Source organism: Thermobia domestica, chromosome 8 (assembly GCF_964235325.1).
Source record: "Thermobia domestica chromosome 8, izTheDome1.hap1.1, whole genome shotgun sequence".
NCBI classification, from domain to species: domain Eukaryota; kingdom Metazoa; phylum Arthropoda; class Insecta; order Zygentoma; family Lepismatidae; genus Thermobia; species Thermobia domestica.
Genome location: NC_137461.1, coordinates 71,145,297 through 71,165,052, shown reverse-complemented (window position 1 = coordinate 71,165,052; position 19,756 = coordinate 71,145,297). Strand labels below are relative to the sequence as shown.

General features: G+C 37.2%; 2 protein-coding genes across 4 annotated transcripts in view; one reads left to right on the top strand and one right to left on the bottom strand.

The window, feature by feature from the left end:
- LOC145692985 (ankyrin repeat and FYVE domain-containing protein 1) overlaps nt 1-19,756 on the bottom strand; it is a 262,326-nt gene that overhangs the window by 64,459 nt on the left and 178,111 nt on the right. The gene's annotated exons all lie outside the window — the stretch shown is intronic.
- Nucleotides 19,389-19,756, top strand: part of LOC145692986 (uncharacterized) — a 120,913-nt gene continuing 120,545 nt past the window's right edge. Inside the window, exon 1 of the mRNA XM_081768614.1 lies at nt 19,389-19,709. Coding sequence (XP_081624740.1) covers nt 19,592-19,709 — 118 coding nt within the window. The 5' untranslated portion in view covers nt 19,389-19,591. The remainder of the gene's footprint in view (nt 19,710-19,756) is intronic.

The window sequence follows — 19,756 nt, the reverse complement described above, 5'->3', positions numbered from 1 at the left end:
TGTGGCATTAGTGGAAGTCTGGTCGACTGAAAGAAACTTCTATAAACGATGACTCAATAGGAGAAATGGCAAGAGCAAATAAATTATTCTTAGTTTTCGTGTGCTACTGTGACGTGTAAAGTATAATACTTGTTTACAACATTTATCAATCTTCGTTTATTCGTTCGTTCACTGTTACACGAATATTATTCTAGCAACTACATATTCATCCCTCTCCTAGTTCCTTAGAATATGATATATACACCTTTTCGTCGTTTACGTGTTGAAGGCCCCTGACTTGGCGGTGCTGCCGTGACGTCCAGTCAAAACTTATATTGTCGTACCTCGTTGGAATTGTTGGAATGTTGTCTTTTCAATACTTAAGACATACAAATTTTCTTTGTACTGTGTAGTGAGAAAAAAATAGAAATTAATGAAAAAGTGCGTATTTTTTCGTACTTTTTTGGTAAATCAATGTTTATAGGACTATATCTCGGAAAGGAGATGACATGAAATAATTTCCTGTGCACGATATGTATATGCATATATTACCTGTAAGTTCTGAAAATTTCATTACTCAACACGTAGTAATTTTCTTGTTATTCAGTAAAAAGTGAGACATCATTATCTCTGAATTGCTGCGGTGTATTTACAATCTGAAAAAACTTTTAGAAAGATCTTAAAGTAGCTTTTTCAACCAAACTGTTTTGACTTGTTTTAAAAGATAAACAATCACAAATATGACATTATGATTTTCTCAGCTTTGCGCCCTTTCCTATCGCAGTTTATACGGAGTGCTACGTTGCCACATTTTCCTGGCGCTATACACTTTCAGCCGGACGGGTATTTAAACTTGTCATGCACACTGTCCGGCACTTTTTAGATATTTTTAAAATTTTATGTCTCCACAGATTTTGAACCAATTTCTTAGAAATTAACAGGATATACAGTAAATGTGCCAAGTGTTCAAAATTAGAAAAGCGAACTCTTATTTTGTTTGGATTTGCATGTGATGGTCCTAGAAAATTTGTTGCTTTTTGTTAGTTTTTCACTTACTGCACGCAGTATAAAATACACCTGGACAGAAACAAATACAAGCACAAACTTTATTATACGACACAACCTTAGTTGATATGTAATATTGAGTTTACACTTCACAGAAAATCTGTTTTCAGATCTAGGAGTCCCAGTACTTCTCTTTAATGTTGTACATTTCGAAGCGCTTTCCCACGCAAAGTCCAATTTTATATATCAGGGAATAAACCAGGGATGCAAATAAGCAACAAAAGTTTACTCGTCCAAGAAAAAAAGTTATTAGCCCACATCACATAATAAAAATAATTTACTTAACTTCCATATGATATTAAATACTCGCCCGCACCGATGAACCACACGCCCCGGGCGAGTGGTTATTTGCATTCCTGCAATAAACGCTAATATTTATTAAAAACTTCCTTTCACCTTGCGGATGCTACGTATTTGTAGTTTGGATTCCACGTTTATCAGTAAGTCCACGTCTCATATAGCCTCACTGCTAAACAGGACGTTCAATTCAAAATCAACTCAACTTTTTTTTTTTTTTTTTTTAACTATAAAACTTCATCGGTAAAAACAGCTTAAACTTTATATGCGGAATACTCTGTAGATAGCCCAGCATTTTGATCAATTCCCGGGACACCACTAAAAGGGGTTTTGCGTTTACTTGAATTTTATCGCTCCAAGCTACATCAGAATCTGTCTTTGAATAGGAACGACACGTTTTTTTCTCTCTTTCCCGGCGCAGCCTCAGGTTCACTTGAAACCGAGTTACTACCTTGTTCATTCCCGAATAATTAATGTCACTGAGCACAGAATAATCAATGTCATTACTATTCATTACTAACTCATAACCGTCTGAGTCGGAGTCATTCATCAGTTCTCAATTTCATTATCGCTAAAAATTTTGCCTTTTCTTTTTGTAATACCGCCGCTCGTAAAGGAATATCCATATATATATATATATATATATATATATATATATATATATATATATATATATATATATATATATATATATATATATATATATATATGCGTGTGTAAGTTTTTGACGCCTACGAACCGAAGGGAAGTGTTGAAGACGTAATCAGTGCGACGTGATTAGACGCAAATACAGCCCTCGTCAGTTACTCATTGCATTGTTTGCTTTCGTTGAAAGAAAGCAAAGGACCCATTCTGTGTTACTGTACATTTGGCAGGGGAATTGATCGCAGAACTTGGGTGAACACGTGAATGCCAAGGCTACATTTCTTTTTAACCTTTAACATGTTCCTAAGCTGGAAAGTGTGTATACTGATAGATCTTGAGGTAGAAATGGAACCATTGTTAATAAGTGTTCAGGAAGATAGCAGGAGCAGCGATGAGTCAACAAACCCATTACGAAAGTGAATGAAGTAAATAGATTAAGAGATGAGTTTTTGGATGTTTTACTTCAATGTTTTATTTTGATTACATTGAGATGTGTAATGCATTATTATTATTTTTATTATGTTGTGAAAGATTATAATAAATACCTTTTCCTATTACATTCTTTATGAAGTAAGCTTCGCGCTACAGGCTTCCTGAACGCGACAACACTGTACGACAGCGATGCTGCACTTCCACTTACTGTATGCCGTATCTTCATATAAGCGCGGGAAATTTAAAGATTGGGATGCAACATGGCTCACTGCTTAACGCAGAGAATATGTTGAAGTAAAAATTTTTTTTAAAAAAAATAAATACTCTACCAACTAAACCTTTTTTGTTAATAGGTTCAAATATTTGGAACACTAGACTTCCAAATTTACGAACAGTGTTTCGTACGTTTCTCTACCTACCATGGTAAAGGAGATCAAAGCGTCGTACATTTGTTTTAATTACACAAAAAGTATCAAGTGACGAAAATTGAATTTTTCACAACTTACAGTTAATGGATGCATCTACATATTGTACACAGGAAATTATTTCACGTGATCTCTTTTCTGAGATATAGTCCTATAAACATTGATCTACCAAAAAAGTACGAAAAAATACGCACTTTTTCATTGATTTTTATTTTTTTCTCACTACATAGTACAAAGAAAATTTTCATGTCTTAAGTATTGAAAAGACAACATTCCATCAATTCCAACGAGGTACGACAACGCAATATAAGTTTTGACTGAACGTCATGGCAGCACCACGAAGTCAGGGGCCTATCTTTATGAAATGGATAGTAGATATAATTTCCAACATGTATGTGTATAAATAAAATAATCGTGTTGTTAGCGGTTTATCGATTGTCATGGAGTTCCCAACCTGGAGCATGAAAGCCTAGTAAGAGAAGCAAGCAACTGAAAGGTGACGTACTAGCCTACAGAAGGCGACAAGAATTAGTCCATCTATCCGCATCTGAAGTTGAACCATGTCTATAGGTAGGGAGGGGCTAGAGCGAGCGATACCGTTTTAAATTATTTTCCACCCCTCTAAACCAGAACATTGTAGAGAATTTTAGATGGACCAGGGTTTGAAAAAACCCGGGCTTTTTTGAAAAAGCCCAACCCACCTGGGCCCATTTGAGTTTTTTCGGGTATTTTCGGTTTTTTTCATAATATTTCAATGTCTTTGGGGTAAAAGTGTTAAAATGTGATTCATATTTGTGATTTATATTTCAAGATTGTCATTGTCACAACTTGCAACAATTTTCTACTTACTGCTGTTTTGAAAAAATGGCCGCCATTTTGAAATTTTACACAAGATCGCAGAGAAAATCTATTCAGCAAATTTAGCATATCTCGTGCTTCCATCATCAAAATTTCAACTTAAAAGATTGAAAATTGAGCTTCGTAGCGTGGATACTTGCTGTTTTGAAAAAAATGACCGCCATTTTGATATTTTACGTTGGTATGCCGCCAAAATCTATACAGGAAATTTAGTGTGTCTCGTGCTTGTATTCTGAAAATTTTAACTTAAAAGGCCTAAAGTTGTAACCTGCAGTGTGTGTGGTAGAGGCAGACAAACGAGTTGAGTTGATTTTGTGTTTAACGTCCCCTTCAGCAGCGAGGCTATAGGCCTATGAGACGGGACCTACTGATTAACGTGGAATCCGAACCACATGAGCTCCCTCCGGGAGGCAAACCCGGTCCCACGCCGAAGACACGTATACTAACCGCATAGCCAAGAAGGAGCTCGGCAGACAAACGAACAAATGTAGATCAAGTCATCCAGAAGCCTGACTGACGTTCGCCAAATATGAATACCAAATGGAGTCTATTAATTTAAAACAAAGACACAATTAATGTTGTATGAAATAAATAAATGTTTTAAAATGTCTTATATGAAATTAACATCTTCCAGCGTAAATAAACCTGACATATTTTCTCCATGAGAATACAGGGCACCTCAGATCGCCCCCCTTCCTCAACTTTCCAACACAATGATATGAACTGTAGTCTGGTTATGAACAAAAGTATAATAGGCCGCGGTGGCTCAGTGGTAGAGAGTTCACCTCTAGCGCACATTCAGAACTCAAATCCTTTTATTATTATTATTATTATTATTATTATTATTATTATTATTATTTTCCGGAGAGGATCCGAGTTTCCATCAAGTGCAATGGAAAAGTAGCATTGCAAATTTCGCTCGCTATGAAGTCGAACAGGGTGGTGTTATAACTTCCTCGAAACTGTTACATGCAACAGTGTACTGTTCATTCACTAATTACAGGATTCCCAGCCAATGTCAGGTTTTATTATTATTATTATTATTATTATTATTATTAACTTTTTGAATAAGCTGATATTGATAGCAGAAATGGAACGTACTTAAAATACGGGATATTTCCCTGTCCCGACAAAATTTACGGGGACGCGGGACACTCGGGCCCAAAAACTGGACACTCCCGTTTTTTACCGGACGTATGGCAGGCTTAAGCGTAAAATAAATAGTTTTATTGTTGAAGTATTCGTTTCCGATCCTTCTGCGTTTAATTCGGGAATTTCCCGAGCACTTATTTCACGGTGTGTACATTGAAACTAGTACGGAAATTTGAACTCAGCACTTGAAATAGTAAGTGTTACATAGTTTTCGGAGCTCCGAGCATTAAGCTTCTTAAATTTGACAAGAATTTTTACGCTATTGCTGGTGTTGATTCCACAGAATGCTTATTTGAAAAGTAGCAACAAATGACTGAATTAAACTGTTATTGTTGGAAAACCAAATTTTAGTTGAAAAACTTTGTGTTTGACATCAAAGGTAAGAAATAATACTAATAGTTTTACTAATGTATTTACCTATGACCTTAAACCAGTCAAACGTATGAGTGATAACGTCCCTCGGTGTCGCCAAGTCGACGAGAATACTATTCACGGAAAATATTTTCTAAAGTACAAAATTGCTTATTTTACTTCAAATAGGCTATAAGCATAATCCATACATTAATTTGTTCTATAACTATCTTAAGCTAAGGTGTTTCTTTTTTTTTTAAATTCATTTAGTGAATTCAGAACTTTATAAAGGTCTTATGTTGAATGTTGTTGTATACCTTAACGTGAAAGCCTCTAATTCGCCCAAGGAAAGTCTAAAATCTGATAAAAATCACTTACAATGTGATCACCTTAGTTGTATCAATAATATACTAACAAATAGGTCAAAAACCCAGGTGGGTTTTAAAGTGGTTTTTTTCAGGTGGGTCCAACCCGAAAAAACCCGAGCCCACTTGGGCAAACCCTGAGATGGACTCAATCTGATATGAAATTCTTGCCATTTTATTTACCAAATCAAATTCATTTTTAAAAAAAAATCTTTAAGTTTTATGTCCCACGGTTATGCTAGCTAGGCTAAAGGAGACGGTGATGATGAGAAATGAATGAAATGGTGGAATGAAGGAAGTAGAAGGTAACGGGAGAACTCCGAGAAAAACCACGCACACGGTGTTTGTCCACCACATAGCTCACTTGGCGCGACAATTAAATTCAATTTATATCATTTTAATAATTTCTTCGTAAAATGATACGCTTCTTGTTAGAGGCACAACACATTCAGTGACTTAACTAGGGGAGGGCAAGGGGAGACATTTGTCCCCAGACGCTAAATTGATGAATTTCAGAATGGAATATTTTTCCCTTTTAAGTAGACTCTATAACGTATCCAAAGACGTAAGTTCCAGAATAACACATGCTAAACAAGCATTCAATAGGAAAATAGGACTACTAACATCAAGAAATGTGTCGCTGGACGTTCGTAAACGATTTATTAAGACATTGGTATGGAGGGTGGCGCTGTACGGATCAGAGACGTGGACATTGAGAAAAGCTTAAATATCCAAGCTGGAAGCATTTGAAATGTGGTGTTGGCGCAGAATGCTACGCATATCATGGACCGAAAGAAAAAGGAATGAAGACGTACTAAAGGAAGCTAATGAAGGACGACAGATCATGAAGATAATAGGAAAAAGAAGAAACAGCATACTTGACCATCTTATTTGACACTCCGATTGCATCGCTGTGGGATCAATCCATCTGAAGTGTTCCAAAAATTGTGAAAAAGGTTGCTCGACCATCTCCGAAAATTATAAAAATTTGAGTGTGATAAACCGTGTGCATCCGGAGGTCAATAACATCATTCACTCGTACACTCCCTCGTACATGTGTTCCTGAATGGCGGCTATCTTTGTTGTCGGTGGAGTGCCAATTTTTGCATTTGCAAGCGTTTACGAAAACTACAGTTTCTCAGGACGTACGAATCAGATGAACACCAAACAAAAACGAATGTTTAGAGGAGAGATTAAGGTACACGGAGAATATAAACTTTTGCGTCTAAATAAATATGCAGGGTTGCAAACCAACACATAAAATCACCAGAAAAAACTAAAGAAGAGTACACTTTTAAACGGGTTGTATTTTGGAATGACATAAAGTGGGAGGTTCGTAAGTTTTGTGCTGAATACTATCGCATGTAAAGGGTCTGTAGAAATATCCACAGTTATGATACTACTGACATCGTAGATTTATGGGGCCCGAAAGCTGAAGTTTGTGATTTTGATGCCATTTTAGGGGTATATCATCTCAAGAGGGCAAAGTGCTAAATATTACTGCTTATGCCACAAAGTAATTCTGTATGTGGATAAACTATTGCAAAAAAAAAAAAAAAAAAAAAATCATGACTGATATTACATGGAGAAAAAAGTGAGGGCATGGTAAAAACGCAAAGAACACCTCCTTGACGATAAGTCGTAGCCCGAAAAAAAATTAAATGTTTGGATATGTTTCATGCTAGATCTCAAAAGCTATGAATGTGCAGCAATTAGGCTCACTTTTGTTTGTGTTCAGTTGTATAAAAGCTTGTGAGTGGCGTTTGTTCCATCTTTCTAGCTCCATGATCATTGCCACGTCTATATGGTAAGGGGGTTAGTCCCCCTTGCACCCACGACACCTATCGTCGAACTGGACGGCGGTATTAAAGCACTTAATGTATCAGCAAAGTGATATTGAAATCCAATCCCAGTTACGGAAGTTAATATGTTCACAAAGTTGCGTTACATCGATCCTAACTAAATATAAAACTACATGAACTGACGTAAAATAAAAAGGTACTTCCGGTTGACGTGCAAAGGCGAAATTTAGCATGGTTGTAGCTTTCAAGTACTAACTCACAGGAAAATTGCCGAAAGTTAATATTTTTTATTAAACTTTTAGGGGGTAAAGGGAGGATGAAGAAATTCTCTGTTTTTTTTTTTTAATTGACCTTTTTTTCAAATTATAATCTCATATTTTAGGTGCTTGGAATTGGAATAAAAACTTTAAATTCAGTATGCTTGTATGTTTCCGTTAGCGTTACTTAAATAAATGACCAAAAATAAAGATTTTCAACCGTAGAGAGGTTTTATGGGGAACTGAAAGCTCCTTCCAATGTTACTTACATGGGACATCATCTACACCGCAAAATGTTTAGGCACTTCCGGCAGGATTAGAATGATGAAATTTGGCATTATTGATGACTTCCCGGACTAACCCACAGGAAAACTGCCAAAAGTGAATATTTTTAGTTTTTACGGTATCTATTGGGGGATGAAGTAATTCCCATGTTATTTGAATGGGTGTTTTCTTGTGATACAAAATCTTATCTTTTAGATAGTTGAAATACGAAAGAAGCTTAAAATTTGGTAGAATTGTGGGCTTTAGAGGTTCAAAGCCGTAAGCCGAGCAAACACGGGGTCTGGGAGCGGAATTCCCAGGTAGCCAAAGCACAGTGGGCCAGAATCAGAATCTGACTGGAAAAAAGTCGTTTTGGTAACTACGTCTAATCTACATTCGAACAGCACAGTTGTGTTAAGTAATAAATAAGGTTTCTTGCTGCGTATCAGTAAACACGGATAACAGCATACAGTGGCGGCAGCAACACTTCAAAATTGATAGTTCATTATCTGTTTTATAGCGCGCTGAATTGGGGTAGTATGAACGTAAGGTTTGCGGTTTACTTGCGCATGTGAAAAGGCAACGAACGTTCGCAAAATAAGCTATGAGTAAAGGTATGTATATGTACTTGCTGTTTGACTAAAGTTTTGATTGATTGGTTTACGTTGCTGTTCTGTAGAAGCATTTCTAGAGAGTCGAAGTATTCACGTATTGAAGAACTGCTATTGGAAATTGAAATTGAGATTTAAAAATGTACGTTCATGTCTGTATTGAGATCTTTCGTCATGGTGTAGTTTGATATATGTACTTCGAAATACAGTTGTGATCTACTGCCCGTTCTTGCCCGATTTTTATATTTATCGTCTTTTCAAAGTTAGGTGTAGAGAGCCGGATACGCTCTTCGTGACGTAAAGAACCTGTACGAGGTATTGCGTTCTAAACCATCAAACGAAGCACTTTATAATTATGATACGAATAGTTATGGAATGGAAATTCTTTCTCTGGATGTTCTTCGCAGTGTGAGAGTGACTTTAAGTGCCTTCAAAGTGATTTCGAGAAGCGTTGGAAGCTGTGTAATGGAATGACTGATAAATTTTTATCCAAATATAATGATTGGTTGAAAGGACATATTAAGTTCTCTGATAAAGTATTTACTGGTTTCAAAACGATCTCTTGAAGCCAAGAGCATAGGCCTTTGACAAGCAAATCAGGCAGACCTAGTAAACTCTTCGAAGATCCGGAAACAAAGTCGAAGAAAAAAACTTGTACAACTACTCGTTCCAAAGCATTCTGAGTAAGAGCTGGTGTTGGCTACCGAATGTTCATTGAGAGCTGCTGAAAAAAGAGATACCGCGGTTGTATTAGGAGAAATCACTCAAACGACACCTAAGGGAGCAATGAAAATCAAAAAGGCTTATCATTCGCCAAAATTCTCTCAAACACTTATTCTCCGGGTGAAGTCGTGGCACTTATTATAGATAACAACTTGACAATAAGAAAGTATGCACATTTGAGACTAGGTGCAAAGGCAAAACATTGTGACATATATCCGTCATATAAAGTGGTGTGGGAAGCAAAATTAAAGCGTTATCCCAGAGAAAAGAATATTATAGTAACTGACACGTCAGCCGAAGATAATTTACAAGCAATAGTAAATCAGACAATTGAGCGCATCGTGATTTTACATGAAGATTATATTAAACAGTGCATCAAAGATGGAGACATAATGAAATTAGTGTGTGAGTGGGGTTGCGATGGAAGCAGTTGTCATAATGTATATAAGCAGAAAGTTCAAACAGAAGATAAATTGAACTAGTGGCTCAGATATTTTTGCTATCTCCTTCGTTCCCTTACAGTTGTATTCAACATCAGATGGGGAGGTTGACAAAGCAATTTTGTAGCAAAATCCCAAACCATCGTCGCCTAGATTTTGTCGACCCATTAAATTATTGTACCAGAAAAGAGAACTGAACTGTCGAGAAAAGAGGTATGTTCAATGGAAACGCAAATACGTAATTTAAAGCCTACTAATGTACCAATTCAGGAGAAGGAAGTAAATGATATCCCTAAACTTGTGTTCACAATGGTGAATGGGAAGATGTGAAACTCTGTTACAGAAACTTCCCCCACAAACGTACTCCTTGAAGGCACTTAAAGCCACTCTCACACTGCGAAGAACATCCAGAGAAAGAATTTCCATTCCATAACTGTTCGTATCATAATTATAAAGTGCTTCGTTTGATGGTTTAGAACGCAATACCTCGTACAGGTTCTTTACGTCACGAAGAGCGTATCCGGCTCTCTACACCTAACTTTGAAAAGACGATAAATATAAAAATCGGGCAAGAACGGGCAGTAGATCACAACTGTATTTCGAAGTACATATATCAAACTACACCATGACGAAAGATCTCAATACAGACATGAACGTACATTTTTAAATCTCAATTTCAATTTCCAATAGCAGTTCTTCAATACGTGAATACTTCGACTCTCTAGAAATGCTTCTACAGAACAGCAACGTAAACCAATCAATCAAAACTTTAGTCAAACAGCAAGTACATATACATACCTTTACTCATAGCTTATTTTGCGATTGTTCGTTGCCTTTTCACACGCGCAATTAAACGCAAACCTTACGTTCATACTACCCCAATTCAGCGCGCTATAAAACAGATAATGAACTATCAATTTTGAAGTGCTGCTGCCGCCACTGTATGCTGTTATCCGTGTTTACTGATACGCAGCAAGAAACCTTATTTATTATTTAACACAACTATGCTGTTCGAATGTAGATTAGACGTAGTTACCAAAACGACTTTTTTCCAGTCAGATTCTGATTCTGGCCCACTGTGCAAAGGCTAGTCTTTCCTATATAACGCAACCTTGTGAACATATTAACTTCCGTAACTGGGATTGGATTTCAATATCACTTTGCTTGCTTTGACCGCGGAAATGCTTTAATACCGCAATCCAGTTCAACGATAGGTGTCCTGGATGCAAGGTGGACTAATCCTCTTACCATATAGACGTGGCAATGATCACAGAACAAGAAAGATGGAACAAACGTCACTCGCAAGCTTTTGCTCAACTGAACACAAACAAGTGGGTCTAATTGCTGCACATTCATAGCTTTAGAGATCTAGCATGAAACATATCCAAACATTTATTTTTTTTCGGGTTACGACTATCGTCAAGGAGGTGTTCTTCGCGTTTTTACCATGTTCTCACTTTTTTCTCCATGTAATATCAGTCATGATGTTTTTGCAATAGTTTATCCACATACAGAATTACTTTGTGGCATAAGCAGCAATTTTTAGTACTTTGCTCTCTTGAGATGATATGCCCTAAAATGGCATCAAAATCACAAACTTCAACTTTTGGGCCCCCATAAATCTGCGGTGTCAGTAGTATCATAACTGTAGATATTTCTACAGACTCTTAACATGCAGTAGTATTCAGCACAAAACTTACGAAACCCCCACTATATGCCATTACAAAATACAGCCCGTTTAAAAGTGTAATTTTCTCTAGTTTTTCTGGTGATTTCATGTATTGATTTGCAACCCTGTATATTTATTTAGACGCAAAAGTTTATATTCTCCGTGTACCTCAGTCTCTCCTCTAAACATTCGTTTTTGTTTGGTGTTCGTCTGATTCGTACGTCCTGAGAAACTGTAGTTTTCGAAAACGCTTGCAAATGCAAAAATTGGCAGTCCACTGACGACAAAGATAGCCGCCATTCAGGAACACTCGTACATATGACAACGTGATTGATGTTATTTACCTCATACACAAGGTTCATCACATTCAAATTTTTATAATTTTCGGACATGGTCGAGCAACCTTTTTCACAATTTTTGGACCACTTCGTATGGATTGACCCTGTGCTGATAGAGGGAAAGGCAGAAGGAAAACCAGGAAGAGGAAGACCAAGGATAGAATATCTAGATGCAGTTACGAAGAAGAGGCCATATCAAAGTATATAAAACAGCTTTCCCAAGCGAGAGAAAAATTTTAAAATTTCCATGTTGCCCACCAACCTATGGTTGAGGTGAATAAGAAGATAATGTATCCACAGTAGTCCAGTAACTAGGGGTTAGCTAGCAGGGCTGAGCCTCCCTTTGACCAGTCCTCTTAAAACTTTCAGCTGTTTGTCCGTAAATATGTACAAATATAAGGTGAACTTATGTTAACTCCCAAGAATGACCTCACCTACTCCTATCTTAGTGTTCTACGGGCTAACCCACTGTCACATTTATTTATGTTCTAGTGTAATCTTTCTTTTCTGCCTTTATTCTAATCGTTTTAATGAACTTTTATTCAAATATCTATAATATTAGGATGTTTTAATATTGTCTGTAACTCATTTTCAAAATTTCATTTACCATTCTTTGGGAATAATATATCTACCAACAATTCCTAGAGCAACAATTCCCTTACTTACTTGCAAATGAAATATTTGTAGTTAAATAAGACCATCTTCTTTTCTCCATCTCGTTACTCTTTACTAATAGTTTTCACTCTAAAATCAAATGTTGACATAATGAGCATTAAATTTGGTTAGCATATAAAGAGTTTAGTTCTTTCTTTTGTCGCTAGGAGAAACACGTTTCCTCCATAATTTTCCTTGTCGGGATACTCAACCTAAATATTTTGTATATGTAGATGCAACAGGAATCTGTGTTCAAACTGTGTGTTCAACGAAACTCTCAGAACAATTAGGAAAAGGAGAAGGAAGTATAGTGAGTCGATCTTGGTTTGTGTATAACCCTGTGAAGAGAGCAGTATTTTGTTTTTAATCAGTTTTTCTTATCAACAGATGCAGCAACTAACTGTTCTCTGGAAATTGTAAATAGTTTTAATAGTCAGGGGGGGGGGGGGAATGCGCATGAGAATTCCCAAAGGTGTTGGAATTCATTCATAATGCATGGAGGTCTGTGTTCCATTGGCCCTCACACCATGAGTTGAATGCGAATGGAGGGTATCTTCCCGTTTCGCCTTATGCCTGTTTTCATTACTTCAGGCTATGATGCTGAGGTAGTTGTGTGTTAATTTGATTGTAAGGCGAAACGGGAATTCTCGTTTGGCCTTTTCCCGTTTCGCTTTACACTAGAGAAGGGAATTTTAAAATTATGATAGGGAAATTTAGTGTCATGTTGCAAAACATGTGTCAGGCTAGTAGGATTTACGTTTGAACGAATAGAACAGAGTATAATTGAAGTAAGTATTTAGAGTAATGTATTATTTGAGTCACTGTTTAAAAAATTGCTTATGCAGCTTGTATTTGTACCTCAAATATGAAGAAGAGAGCGGCGGAAGAACATCAACAATTAATAATATATATATATATATAGTGTATAATTATATAATGATACTAATATTATATATATAATTATTGAATCATTAATTAAGCCATTCCGAACATTCTACAGTAAAGCATTTTATTCCATTAGCACTTCATGTAATGTAATATAGATTTCCTTGCAAACGTGCATGTATTGAAGATTCAGCATTCACTGATTGGTGTAATTTCATATATTGAAGCTGTTTCATGTTATATCCAGGGGCGGATCCAGGGGGGACGATCGGGGTGATCGCCCCCCCCCAGAAGAGGGAACTTTTTTTTATTTTATATATAAATAAAACCCATCTTCGAGTTTGACGCTCTTAAAAGTAGCTCTAACTACCAGTATTACAACCCACCGCTCCCCCCAGAAGTCCGTCCTGGGTCCGCTCCTGGTTATATCTACATATAAACTTGATATGCTATTTTGGGTGTGATAATAAAATTTATATTCTTGTAACATATTTGAATTTAATTTGCCTAAAATGGAAGAGACGTTGCTGGTGAGAATAAAATGATTCCCTCTTTGAACAAATAGGAAGTGAAAATTCCCTTGTATGTTAAAAGGCGAAACGGAAAAGACCAAACAGGAACTCTCGTCTCGCCTTAAAATAACATTCCTATTGGTTGTCTGTCAAAATTTGTTTTGAGGGCTTAAAGCGAAACGGGGAAAGGCAAAACGGTCATAAATCGAATGGAGATAAGGCGAAAGTCAGTTGTTGGTGTGGGTACATCCAGTAGGAATTTATTTCGGGAGGGGTCTAAACTCAACATGAGGGTATTTTATATTAACATTCCTACAATTACCCCTAAAATTAGGCTAAATTTACACAAAAGTCGAAATTTCGGGGAGGTCCGCACCTCCAGGACCCACCTCCTGCGTACGTCCCGGGGTACATCCAACATACTACCTGGTTGTGGCAGTTCAGTTACACCGTGAACTTCCTTAAGAACAGAGAGAACATGGGACTTCCACAGAGTGTCATAAAGAAGTGTATGCTGTAAGAGTTCAAATTGAGGTCAAATGACGCAGTGGGGCGGAAGATATGCTATGCCTTTGGTGAGGGTGTCGTGACCATGCGGACAGTGCAGCAATTATTTAACGAGTTTAAGGACGGTGACGGAACACTCGAAGACGCACCACGTGCCGGAAGACCAACACATGTACAAAATGAATATCTTCAGGCAGCAATTGAGGCGAACAGTGGTCACACATGTGAGGAACTGGGACTACAATTCACTGTAAGTGGAGAAACCATTCGCCAGGCACCTCCATCATCTTGGGAAGCACTACAAGTTGTATCGATGGGTCCTACACGTTTTGACTCCGGGTGAAAAGGCACCGCAAGCAGACGCCTGTGTTTATTCTCTGTCTCGTCTGAGGAAGGGAGCTATTTCTGGACAGGGTGATGAGAAGTGTGTCCTGTACGAAGCTCCACGGCGCCTCATCATTAGTTAACATCCCATGAACCGGTTCCAAAACAGCCGAAACCAGCACTGCACCACAAGAAGGTCTTCCTGTGTGTTTGGTGGACTGCTCGCGGCTTCGTGCATCTCGAACTGCTACCAGCTGGTCAGAGCATCAATTCAACTGTGTACTGTCACTAACTGAGCCGTGTTCAAGAAAACTCAAAACTCTGGAGCCAGCACTTTTGAATAGCAAAGGGGTCCTCTTGTTACAGGCCAACGCTAAGCCCCACGTGGATAGGATGACCCGGGACACCATTCTACGCCTTGGATGGGAAACACTATTGTATCCGCCACACTCCCTGGACATTGCACCGTTCGATTTTAACCTGTTCCATTCCTAGGACAATCGCCTAAGATGACGTCAGTTCAAATCCCTAGTAGAGGTGAAAAATGCACTTAATATCTTCTTCGCTTCGTTCTACCGCGATTGAAGCCATGGCCTTCCAGAACGTTGGCAGAAGGTCATCGATGCTCATGGGGATAATGTTTGATCTTCCAGATACGTCTTAGGTGACATATCGATGTTCGAAGGTGGTGGGTGAAAATGCGACAGAACTTTCTTGGTTACCTTTATACAAGATACTTTTGCCACATATGTATTGTAAATGCATTCAAAATTTGGGGCGCTATCTAATATTGATAAATTGAGCAAATTTTCCTTATGGATTATTTTGGTCTAATATGGAATCTTTTTAGGGAGTGACTAAAAAAGAACGGAAGTCGATGAATAAGAACCATTCTTATATTATATGGCTTTTGGCCTCTTCTTGGAAATTCCTTCTTTCTTCAGTACCCCTTTTTCTTTCTGGAGAGATGATCTTGGTCTGCACAAAGCCCGCTCCCTTTATTCCTCACTTATCCGGGAGAGAGGGGAACTTTATTTTTTCTTCCTTTTTTCCTTGTACCACAACCAGTTTCTCCTCGTCTTCTTAATAATTCCAGAAATGGAAAAAGAGGAATTTGTAATGGACGAAAAGGAGAGTATGAAGGTCAGAAGGGAACGATATATATATTTGTAAAAGAAACAACGACTGTGTTACAAACAGTGTTATTTCAGGTTCCCCAAGGGAAACCGCAATCCCGGGGCACTCGGGGCGTAAAGTAATACTACAAAAATACTAGGATCTAACTGAGCATGATAGGAAACGTGGCTCCAGGGGAATATCGTACCGTACCTCTTGAGTAGTACATCGTCACTAGTTACAAATTATATAAATAATAAACAGTTTTGTGGTTTTTCTTTGATTTCTTTGTCAATGTCCTTTCAGTATTCATTTCTGCCCCCTCCCTCCTCCCCTAGGGACCTGAGTCGAACCAGAATTTCAAATATCAATGTCACGTAGGCCTATACTAGGCTAACGAGGAAATACATAATTTGAAAGTTTAAGAAAGGAACACAAAGTAAAAGAAAAAAAGGATATGTAAAAAACACAATCAACACAATAACTGTGTCTTCATCAGACTTCCAATCTTTCTCTGAAGACAGTTTTTGTGTTGAAACTGTTATGTGATTGTGTTTTTTACATATCACATTGCCTTGCTCAGTGTGTTTTAGTACAATATAGAAACAAGCATGGGCGGCGATTAGGGGGGGCAAAGGGGGGCAGTTGCCCCCCCACTTTTTTGAAGTGACCCATTGATGTATATAGTTTCATTTGGAAATGTAAAGTTATTATATATATATATTACTGGTTCATAGAAAAGAATGATGCCATATATTTGCCGTTGCGTGAGTACGTATTGGTTATTTCTCTTCCCCTTGTGTTAAGAAAGCTACAGGAATTGCGTTTTAATTGCCACGAAAAATGGTCCAAAATTTTTCCAGCATACTTTCATTTGTTCTTGCAATGTTAGCCACTTTGAAACTAATTGAGATAACACTTAAAAAAAACTCACAAGTTATTCTTTAATTGCATAAAAATTGACTAAAACATATTTTCTTTTTTCTAATAGCAAGGAATATTGATTAAAAACATAGTAATAAGAAAGAATTTCGACCTTTTTCATTGTTTTACAGTGTAATATACGAGTGAAGTGGTATGTTTAGGGGTGTACGAGTGTATATACATTTAAATTTACTGAATTCAACACAATTCTAGGTTTCAGGATTATTTTGTATAACTGGAGTGTGGATTGATTGTAAGTATTGTTGAGTTTAGATGTATTCCAAGAAAGTGAAAACTGCACCTAATGGCAACGAACATGTTTCGGGAAGCTTACTGTCTTTCTAGAGTAATAACATACATTTAATACCTTGTGTGGAATTAAAAATATAAATTGTTCATTAATCCATAATTCATTAAAGTTTCTATGTTACTTTTGAAAAACAAGCCTCATTATTCATTACCATGAGTAATACATGGTTAGCCTAAAAGAAATAGACAACCTTAGTGGTCCCCGAAATGAAAAGTTTTAATGACATGGTAGGGTACATCTGGAAGTGTTTGTGATACAACTATAGATGTTCTATGTGTGATCCTTTGGTTATACGAGAAACATCTAATCTGTAGACCAATTCTTCCCAAACAGGCATCGAAGTCTGACTGTCCACCAATGCAGCAGCATCTCTGATTCGTTCTTTCAGTTGCGTCAGACTGAGGGAGGGGGAACATACACATTATCTTTTCTGAAACCCCACAGAAAGTAATCACACGGTATGAGATCTGGACTTCGTGGTGGCCATTGAGTCATAGCCATGTTCTCATCAGTTGAACGGCCAATCCACCGCCTAGGAAGAACTTCGTCAAGGTAACCCCTTACATCGGAATGCCAGTGAGGTGGGGTTCCATCCTGCACAAATATGAAATTGTCACTATCTTCTTCAAGTTGTGGCATCAACCAAAAGTTGCAACATGTTCAGGTACGTTTTTCCAGTAACAGTTTCTCCTTGAGAAAGAACGGTCCTTACACCTTTTTGGGCGATATAGCACAAAACACGCTAACCTTTGGAGAGTTCCTAATCTGCTCTGTTTACGACATCACTAACGTGAGAGGTTGATTCGTCCCCAAATGTAAGCAGCTGAATGAGGTCATCTTTTTCTTCACAAATATTTTGTATGAACACGCATAACTCTAAACGTTGCTGTTTGTCACTTTCACTGAGACTGCAGTAATTGCAGTTGATAAGGATAGAACTTGAGACGTTTGCATAGAATGTTCTAGACAGTCTTTTGAGGGATATGAAGTTCCTTTCTGCACGTGTCGTTTATTTTCTCGGGCTGCGAGCATAGCTCGCACGAACGCGCTCAACTCTTTCATTTGACACTGGAGGTCTTCCCGTGGATTTCTTCTTACACAGACAACCTGTTTCTTCAAATTGATGTACCCAGTCATAAATGGACTGTCGTGTGGATGGTTCTTTCCCATACTTTGTCCTAAAATGATGTTGCACTACAGTAACTGAATTTGTCTTGGCATATTCCAGAACACAGCCTTCTCAACTTGACTCGCCATATTTCTCCAAGCCACGTCAATGTCAAGTTCGAGGGCAGGGCCGCTTACGTCACACACCAGTCATTGAAACAAAAGAAAAACTCTCAGCCGAAAAACTTCAAATATGTATACACGTACCACAGGTAAAATCTTTTTGCTCAAAAAAGCATTTTATACATAGTACAACTTGTCTATTTCTTTTAGGTTAACCCTGTATTATCCTTTCTATTTATTTGTTTTGCAAGTTTGTTATTAAATAATCTGATCACACATCTTTCAGACAGCATTTTAAGATGTTGATGAGCAAGAAATCAAATCTTTCTTACACTTTCGTTCTTTAAGAATACAAAGAGCTAGTACCTACTTCCGTTGCTCTTCTCAATTTAGTTAATAAAATATGAAATAGAATATATAGTATTTTAACTGAAAAAGATAGTATCCTATTAGTTATACAACCTTTTGTCAAACAAAGTGTTAGCATCATCCAGGTAAACTAAGACTGATATACAAATATTCAAAATCATGTCTTGCCCCCCCACTTTTAACGTCCAATCGCCGCCACTGGAAACAAGGTCTGATAGAATAGTTGGGTATATATATATATATATATATATATATATATATATATATATATATATATATATATATATATATATATATATACCGATTTATTAAGTAATAAAGTATGCAAGTACTTCCTATTAGCAAATTATAAATTAACTGATTCACTAATTAGTTAGGTTTACAACTCAACAAGTAAAATTAATTAGATTGTTTAAACTTTTATAGCTTCACAAGAAGAAAATAAACAATAAATAAATGGTTGCATGCTCAGCTCTAATTTGGTTAATGAAACAAGTATTTTAATAACTTAATGGTACGGTAATAGTCAAGGGCGCCGATCCTGGGGGGAGCTTATGAATATACAATATTTTGCATAATTTGAATGCAATTTTTCTTAAAATCCTCATATATATATATAATATAAGAGGGAAGGGATATATATACCTTCTGTATCTGAATGAGCCCCGCAAATTTACAAAGAAATCGGTACCCTTGGTAACAGTATATTTTAAAACATTCCCCATGGAAATTCCAAAATCAATTTTCTGAAGAAAGAAAAAAAAAAGAGAGTTTTCGCTTAAATTAAGTTATTCTCCGCTGACTCATGTTTATGTAGGTAGTACATACATTCTCTATTCAGTATGAGTAATAATCTACTTCAAATGCCAAAGAGAGTAGTTGACAATCATTCGCACTGCGACTGAAGGTCGCTCTCCATCGAGTGCGCTGCCGCGTACCGCTCTCTGGTGGTGAAACGCCGAACTATTTTGCAGGTAACGAAGTAAACAGTTATGATACATCTTCAACGATCATTGCTTTCTTCCCAGAAGACCACAATGTATCAGATAAACGCAGTGAACAGCTGTTGAGTGTTCATGTGCTGTGTATGTGCCTTGTGTTATCTCCGAAGCTTCTCTATGTGTGTCATTCATCACTGTGTTTTTACATACGAAATATGAATAATCACTGCACATTTCTCTGCATTTTCTTCTTGCTACAAACAGGTTGGTAAATTTTGATTTAAGGATGCATGCGCGCCAAGTGTTTCCTT